The sequence below is a fragment of the Fragaria vesca genome, linkage group LG2, assembly GCF_000184155.1.
Source record: "Fragaria vesca subsp. vesca linkage group LG2, FraVesHawaii_1.0, whole genome shotgun sequence".
In the NCBI taxonomy this organism is placed as follows: Eukaryota; Viridiplantae; Streptophyta; class Magnoliopsida; order Rosales; family Rosaceae; genus Fragaria; species Fragaria vesca.
Genome location: NC_020492.1, coordinates 9,136,451 through 9,145,197, shown reverse-complemented (window position 1 = coordinate 9,145,197; position 8,747 = coordinate 9,136,451). Strand labels below are relative to the sequence as shown.

The following is an 8,747-nucleotide window of genomic DNA, read 5'->3' as shown; positions in this document are numbered from 1 at the left end:
ATAGTGTCGTCGGCTAAAGTCTGGACTATAGCCGACGAAATAATGTCGTCGGCTAAAGTCTGGACTATAGCCGACGACTTATACGTGTGTCGTCGGCTAAAGTCACCACAGACGAGCTTTTCCCGACGAAATCTTAGCCGACGAAAGGTCGTCGGCTAATATCTTAACCGACGAATTAAGCTGACAGGCCGACGAAAAATTTTCGTCGGCTAAAGTGCTTGTCCTGGTAGTGTAGCGCAAAAGCTGAATATAGGGCAATGGCTGCTACTGCTTGTAGCTTATTTGGCTGAAGGGTTTGCTCTCTGATTTGGGATCCCCTTGTAGTCAACCAATCTCTCTCTATTGTGATAATCAAGCTGCCATGCACATTCTTCCAATCCTGTTTTTCATGAAAGGACCAAGCACATGGAAGTTGATTGTCATTATATTCGAGCTCAAGTTCAGTCCAAGCTCATTGTCACTTATTACACTCGCAGCTATGATCGGCTCGCTGATATCTTCACCAAGTCTCTTTCAACATATTCCATTTTCATCGTATTTTGGGCAAGTTTGGCTCAATGAATCCTCTTGATCCAGCTTGAGGGGGAGTATTGAGAGTTAGAGATTAGTTCTAATTGAACTAATCTAGTTCACTTTAGAAGCTACAGCTGTGCTACCATGTACTGCTGGTGTGCTACCAAGTACTGCTGGTCTCCCTAGTCTCCTTTTTCTGAAACAACAAGTTGGCTGTTGCTGCTTGTCTCTCTGTTGCTGCAACAAGTTGGAGACCAAGTTGGTGACCTCGGTTTTGGTGCCACAACTGTGGCTGTGGCTGAGTTTGCTTTAGCTTCTCTTATACGATTTTTATTGTATCTATATATACTTGTTATTAATCCTTGTAAAGTTTTATCAAGAAATATAGAAGAAAAGCTTCCGCAATCTTTGTGTTAGATTTCTTCAACAACCGTCTTTAGTCTCTTATACCATCAAATTTCATCCCAGAATAAGGTGGACCGCTACAATGGATGAACTCTATCGGCAACATTATTGCTTATTGTCAAGTGATCGACATTGCTGTAACAGTGCGCGTGCAACTTCCCATTTCATCAACTGAGTGCATTGAGATCTAATGCCAGGCTTACCAACCAACCAAACTCAAAATACCTGTTGCTTGATCACGAAGGAATAGGTCAGTAAAAGCCGGCCGGCGCCTTCCATTCAAAATATGTACACACTGAGACGATTGAAAATCAATATAACGAATGCGTGGAATGGTAGACGGTATTAGTTTGTCGAGATCAGAACTGTTTAATTTGTTAATATTTGCATCATCATCGGAATTCTAGTTCAAGATCTGTTCACTTCTGTTACCGGCCAAATGACAAAAACAAAGACAACTTTTCCAAAATGACTCTGTCCTGATGAAGTACAAGTAACCATGTCTTTCTTAATCCAACGTCATAAACATATATAAGAAAAAGCTACATCAAGATTTTTTCTCATTTGCTTCTCCATGCTACAAGAATACAAGATATGCTTGTATATTGATCAAAGAAAAGAAAAACAAATGCTGTAAGCAAGCACCAACTGTTAGATTAGAAATCTAGACAGGCATCCTCATTACGAGCTGACCTTGTACATAACTGCAAAACAAATATATGTAACAAATGGTCAAGGGCAGTTTGCAGTAGTGAGAAGAGCTTGATTATACTACTAGCACATCATCATGCTTTAGTGCGGTGCGGAACTGGAATGCGAGATCGATGCAAAGACGCAATAATCATGATTTAAATAAATTCTTTAAAAAAGTTAACCAATTCAATGAAATCACATGGAGCCATGGAGGGGAGAAAGAAGGCAACCTCAGGCCTTAACAAAAGTCTGATGAAAAGAAAAGTTACCTCTTTATGTAATAGTAGCAAAAGTCTGCTAAGATGAATGTTTGAACCATTTCACACAGGAAGGCAGCCAAAATCCAGAGATAACCACTCCCAACCATGGATAGATATCTGCCACTAGTTTCATAGATCTGCATGTGAATCAATAAGCTTAGTTCCAACACATTCTAAATGGATGCTCCTGGGTTGCAAATTTCACACAGAGCTCTAAGTTAGCTAGTCATCACTAACCATAATGATCCAATGAGCACAAGCAAAGAATCTTGAAATACCCAATGCAAATACATAATGGGAGGTAAATGGCTCAATCATCTGCAAAATGAAGCATGATCAGACGAAAACAGATTACTGGGGTTAGTACTTAGTAGTGGTAGTTTTTCTTTTTCCTAATTACCTTTGCATTCTGCATCAAGCGAAGCTGTGGCAGTACGGAAACAGCTTCTATGTAGCCACCAAACGCCCAAAGAACTGAAACAATGAGACCTTGCAGTGTGTATGGGTGGAAGAACAAAGAAAGGATAGCAGCAGGCACTACCTGCAATTCAATGGATCAATAGGGGTATATATGTGTTTGTGCTTTGTAGTTTGTATGAGGGTATAGCAATGGTAAGCACATTTCTGAAGCCATATATTGAGAAATAGCTGTATCAAGCAGAATAAACCATCCAATATCTAGTGTTTTTTTGTTTCCTCCATAATAGGTGTATTAAGCATGAATTCATTTTGAATTACTTTTGCAGTTTAAATAAACATACCAAGAATGTTTCTGAAGAGTGATTTCAGATCTAGGGATCTGGTTAACCTTGCGTGGTAAAAGAAGGAAGAAGAACACAAGGATTGAAATAACATGGTGAATTCCAAAATGAATCATCGTATACAGTCATTTCAAATTCAATTCAGTGATACCAAAGGTGAATTAAAACAGCCGGTGTATAGATATGGTGAAACGCATTATAATTATCTCAAGTCTCCTGCAGTCTTGTTTTACTAGATTCCTTCATCCCAAGGATTCATAACATACCAAAATTCTTCTGCTAATAAATAATAGTATGCCGGCCTCTATAAGTTCAATGCTGTCTCACCTGAAATCCTAAGGTCTACTGGAGACTGTCTCAAAACAAGAAGGTGCCTGATTAGTATTGCTGGAATTCGATTATTTTGTTCAAGTGATATCCACATAGATTTGACCGTGCATATGCGTATTGATGAAGCAATATCCGGAATATGATTTGCAGATGCATTTACATTTAAAATTTTACATAACAAACAAACACACAAAATAACTCAGTTAAAGGGAGAAAAGTAAAAACATTAGACACTTCTATCATTAACAAACAGACAAACAGCATCAGCAAAAGATCATTACCACAAAATATAAGCGAAAGTTGTCGAGTTCCTTTATATATGTTGACTTCAGCTTGAACCGTATCATATAAATGAGCCAAGCTGTTGAAATGAGAGTAGCAGAATCTAGCACAGTGTGTATATCAGCCTCTATAATGGTACTACAAACCAATCTTACTACTAGAAAGGCAGCTGTGAGTTCTTGAGTCTTTAGGGAAAGACCTGAGTTGTCAATAGAAACCTCGTTAATATTAAATCTTAACACTACACATCCATATATCTACGTTAGAACTGCTCAATCGAATATGCAATAACCAAATGTATATTAACTGTTCAGCATTCCTTTTACCTGGAATGCCAAACACATTACTGTAGGCTTATCAATTTCTCCTATTCACTTTTGTGACAAAATGTTATGAGCGGTGTGTCGTTACAGAGCATATGCTTGCTTTAGAGGGTATTTATTTAATTAATTGATATGTTGTGACAAATTACTTTGGTAAATAAATTTGGCCAGTCCAACATTGTTCTTCAGATTACCCATCTCTGTAAAAACTAATTATGACTAGTTGGAGTTTCATGTACTGTTTTCGGCATATATCAGATTTATAATTTGATGATGGATCCATATCCATGCTCAATTACAAAATCACCAGCCAAACCAGAACATATGTATAATGTACTGAAGAAAAGGCTATGATTCCTATGATCATGTTATAAAATAATAATACTATACCCTCTTCAGTCCTAAAAATCACAATACACTTATACAATCAATCACAGTAATAACAATGATCTTCAAAAAAAAAAAAAGAAAAAAAAAAACCCAAAATTGTGAATTATTAAGATAGATATATACCAGAGCAGGTCTTTTGAATTGTGAGCTTGTATATGAGAACGATGATCCCCAGAAAATGAATGGCTTCAGAGGCAACAAAAAAATATTTATGATTTTTGACCCAAAGCTTCAAAGCCACCAAACTACACAAGGCAAGAAAGGCTCCAAGAAAGATCTTGACTTTCATTGACTGCCCCCTCACCCACTGAAACAGAACATTCACTGAAGCGTTCCTCTTCCTCCCCATGGTATCAACGCTGCACAAACAAGAACAAGATTGAAAGGAAGAGAGCAAGATTGGGATGGGAGAACAAACAAGAACACAAAATCTCTATGTTTCTCTGTTCTGTTTTGGCCTTGTGTTCGTTTGGAGATTAAAGACAGTGTGAGCGTTTCGAAGGGCAATTGGGCATGCAATTGGTCGCGTACGATGTGGCGTATATATAGTTGGCAATGGGAGGACCAATGGGAAAGAGACACGTTGAATTTGAATTTTTAAGGACAATGTATTTGGATTCCCGGAGTTAACTGTTTGAGTGTTTTCCCTTTTCTGTGGTTGCTCGATTTGTTATGGAATCCTTGGTTTTTACCTTGTGTTCATCTTTCTCATTAATTTGGTTTTGGCCCGTATGAGGAAAAATAGGTGATCACCGTCATGTATATGTATTAATGTTATTTAATATTAATCATATATATAATATGTATATCTAAACACGGTGTATCAAAAATTCATTAAGAACTTATGAATGTCGATGAACCAAATAATATTAAACAAATAATGAATAGACACCTCGAATTACTTAATACACAAGTAGAAAGAAGATTTTAGAGATCAACTCATATAAACAGACCGGTGCCTTATTCTATAGCATACTGTCACAAAATGACAATTGTTTTACCTATTGCGCATATAAATCAGAAGCCAAGCGTGGGGTTAGGATAATTTCTAGTGCGGTTGCCCTTGGCATAGTGATCCCCAATCCTTCAGTCATGTCCACTGCCTTGTCTAATGGTGTTGCTAATTCAAACCCTTGTATCAACCTCGCAACGGTCAAGTGCATAAGCTGAAATGCAAAAGTAATACCTGGGCAAATTCTTCTCCCAGCCCCAAAAGGAATGAACTCAAAATGTTGACCTAAAGCGTCTACACTTGCTTGGGTTGTAAGAAATCTTTCCGGGGAAAACACTTCAGGATCTGGCCACACATTTGGGTCTCTATGCAGCTTCCAGAGATTCACATACAGATGGGTACCCTTTGGAACATGAAAGCCACCGACTTAGCAGTCCTCCATTGCTTCATGCGGGACCGAGAGTGGACCTGGTGGGTATAGACGTAGTGTTTCTTTGGCAATGGCTTGGAGGTACACCAGATTTTTGATGTCAGTGTCTTCCACCCATCTGTGCCTGCCAACTTTTCGATCTAATTCTTCTTGGGCTATCTTCAAGGTACGCCTATTGTTGAGTAGTAGAGAGAGGATCCATGTCAAGGTGACTGCTGTGGTTTCTGAACCAGCTAGGACGAGATTCTGCAACATTAAGATTGTAACATATATATGTGAATCATGTTAGCTAGGCACACTGATTATAGTGTGGAATAAGCTCACATTATAATTGATCATCTATTTCCTCTGCCCCATTTGATCGAACAGTAATATGTCACATATACACCCTAAAACAAAATAGGCCATCCTAGGGAATTTAACAGAATATTGGATTCTGTCATTGTCGTCCCTAACCCAGTTTCTAAATTTAGATTTCTAATTAATGAACTACATATTTCATATTTGGATTGAAAGTCTAGCATAGCAGTACAACTTCAGACAATGAAACATAGCCGTCCCTAATATATGTTTGGCTCTATTACGAACTTGTTTTTGGTTGCATTGGTACCAGATTTTCATGGGATTTTTATACATATATACTCATAATAATTTAAACATACCATTGCTGTTGCCTTGATAATAGTATCTCTGGTATGACCAAGCATAGAACTGTCCTCAATTTCAGATAGCAGAACACTAATCAAGTCCTGCTGCTGGTTGCTTGAATCACCCTTGTGCTTCTTGGTATGATGTTCTTCAACCCAACTTTTCATCAAAGACTCTAACTGGCTCCCTATATTCTTCATAGTTTTCAGTTTCCCCTTGAAATCAATCCACTCTGGAAACCCAATTACATCAGAAACAACTGGGAAGCCAGCTACGTACATAAAGTCCTTCATAAGCTTCCCAATCCTCTTTTCCTCTCCATCAAGTTTATCAATCTCTTTACCAAAGTACCTCTTCCCAGCAATCATTCTGGTGATCATGTTCAAGGTTAGGTGGTCAATCCACTCACTGATCTCCACCTTGCTTTGACCATCATGTCCTTTGTTTTTCCAAAATGAATACAACCCTTTAACAAAAGCATCAACCTCAGAGACTTGTACATGTTTCAAAGTCTCTAGCCTACGACTAGAGAGCAACTCGACCACGACCAACTTTCTCATGTCACGCCAATATGTTCCATAAGGTGAGAACCCGAATGCTGCATAATTGTAACCAAGGTACTTACCCTGTGCCGAAATTGGTCTGGCGGCGAAAACTCTGTCGTTTGTGGTGAAACATTCCTTGACTGCTTCATAGTTGCTGATCACCAGGACACGGTTCTTACCGAGCCTTATAATAAAGATTGGACCATACTTGTCAGCCATTTTTGCTAAGGTCCGACAGAGTGGGTTTCGGCTACCTAGCTGATGGAGGTGACCTATAATTGGCAGGGCACCATGTGGTTCTGGGGACATGAGGCCCTTCATTTTGTGATCCTGAACTCTCACCCTCCATAGGTACAACAAAACCAAGACCAGAAGTCCTGTAATTGCTGGTAGATGAGAAAGATAATCCATGAGCTGAAATGATATTGGCATTGGAAAGTTATTAACTTTCAATTCAACTGATTGATTCAATTAGTGTTTATAATATACGCAAAGAAATTTTATATTACTTGCTGGTTGGACTAACTAAGAGCTCTGATTCAAATTTTGTCCTCTTTGAATATTTGGATTTGGATAATGACGTAATGTTATATTTCTTCTCTCAAAACATTTTCAATTGGTAAATTAGATTAGTATTCTTGCACGCAAGGCAACCGAATGTAAAAATCAAATCTTCTTTCCTTGTCCATAGATCTTTTTTTTTTTTGTTACACTTGTCCATAGATCTTTTGTTTGTCTGAGTTTATTTATTTAAGTTATCCACCATTCCACAATATTGACTTTATAAAACATGGTTAAACCAATGTGTTTGAGAAGTTTATGATGTTCTTATGGACATCATTTTTAATTATTGAGATTTTTTGTGATTAAAACTTAATATCTTGAATATGGTTAAGTTGAGATAACATCCGAATAAGGATGATCCATGGGCCACGTTTGTTGTTATTTGACATTGTAGAATTATCACAATGTAGTTTTGTGGAAAAAGTAGTTGTGAATATAAAACAAGTATGGATTTTTTTTATTTTTATTTTTTTGGAAAGGAAGACGTCATTTTATTAAGTGAAACTTAATGAGTACATTGCATTGGGTAGATGACCTAGGGTCGTCTTGAGGCAGTGATCACAATCATTAACCTCTACCATACCTCATTCTTCTGGAGGAAATTAAGTAGCGTACAAATCCGCATTCTTTACCTATTGTAGATATAATTCATAGGCCAAGCGTGCGGTTAGGACAACTTCTAGTGCAGTTGCCCTTGCCATACTCAGTCCCGATCCTTCAGTCATATCCACTGCCTTGTCTAATGGTGTTGCTAATTCAAACCCTTGTATCAACCTCGCAACGGTCAAGTGCATAAGCTGAAATGCAAGAGTAATACCTGGGCAAATTCTTCTCCCAGCCCCAAAAGGAATGAACTCAAAATGTTGACCAAAAGCGTCTACACTTGCTTGGGTTGTAAGAAATCTTTCCGGGGAAAACACTTCAGGATCTGGCCACACATTTGGGTCTCTATGCAGCTTCCAGAGATTCACATACAGATGGGTACCCTTTGGAACATGAAAGCCACCGACTTTGCAGTCCTCCATTGCTTCATGCGGGACCGAGAGTGGACCTGGTGGGTATAGACGCAGTGTTTCTTTGGCAATGGCTTGGAGGTACACCAGGTTTTTGATGTCAGTGTCTTCCACCCATCTATGCCTGCCGACTATTCGATCTAATTCTTCTTGGGCTAGCTTCAAGGTACGTCTGTTGTTAAGTAGTAAAGAGAGCATCCATGTCAAGCTCACTGATGTGGTTTCTGAACCAGCTAGGACAAGAATCTGCAAAATTAAGATTGTAATTTAATTGTATTTGGAAATCATATGAGGAACTCTGTGGATCATAAGGTGGTAGTAGTACGTCTACAGAATATGTGCTTAACTCGTTCACTTTTTATGAAGCGCTTAGGACATAGAAGTTAGTCCTAAATATATCTCAGTATTCCTTAACTTGTGTTATGTTCACTTTGATCCATTAGTGGTCTGTTACTCTGTTTACACGAGAGCCTATTCAGCGCACCCGGGTGCGCGGCGCACCCGACGCCAAAGAACGCGTGCAAACAACGCGATGTTAAGTTCGACTGGTCCTTGTTCTAGTCGTTTCTCTTCGCTTCTCCTTTCTCTCATGAATCAATCATGATCTCATCTTCCTTATTTTCTCCTCTCTCTCTCTC

At 38.6% G+C, this 8,747-nt stretch overlaps 2 protein-coding genes and 1 pseudogene across 3 annotated transcripts in view; all 3 read right to left on the bottom strand.

Annotated features, from left to right (window-relative positions):
• Positions 1–1,390: 1,390 nt before the first annotated feature.
• LOC101309205 (putative ER lumen protein retaining receptor C28H8.4-like) lies at positions 1,391–4,472 on the bottom strand. The gene is made up of 6 exons (XM_004290126.1): positions 4,081–4,472; positions 3,244–3,443; positions 2,272–2,412; positions 2,109–2,189; positions 1,881–2,008; positions 1,391–1,622 (listed from the first exon to the last, which is right to left on the bottom strand). The coding sequence occupies exons 1-6, from the start codon at positions 4,304–4,306 to the stop codon at positions 1,583–1,585; spliced, it is 816 nt and encodes a 271-aa protein (XP_004290174.1). The 5' UTR covers positions 4,307–4,472; the 3' UTR covers positions 1,391–1,582.
• A 486-nt stretch (positions 4,473–4,958) lies between these two features.
• On the bottom strand, positions 4,959–6,943 carry LOC101302426 (annotated as a pseudogene). Its single transcript, XR_184134.1, has 2 exons — positions 6,002–6,943; positions 4,959–5,585 (listed from the first exon to the last, which is right to left on the bottom strand). The product of XR_184134.1 is annotated as a cytochrome P450 82C4-like (transcript).
• Positions 6,944–7,728: 785 nt separating this feature from the next.
• Positions 7,729–8,747, bottom strand: part of LOC101302135 (cytochrome P450 82C4-like) — a 5,776-nt gene continuing 4,757 nt past the window's right edge. The window contains exon 2 of the mRNA XM_004292308.1: positions 7,729–8,355. Coding sequence (XP_004292356.1) covers positions 7,729–8,355 — 627 coding nt within the window. The remainder of the gene's footprint in view (positions 8,356–8,747) is intronic.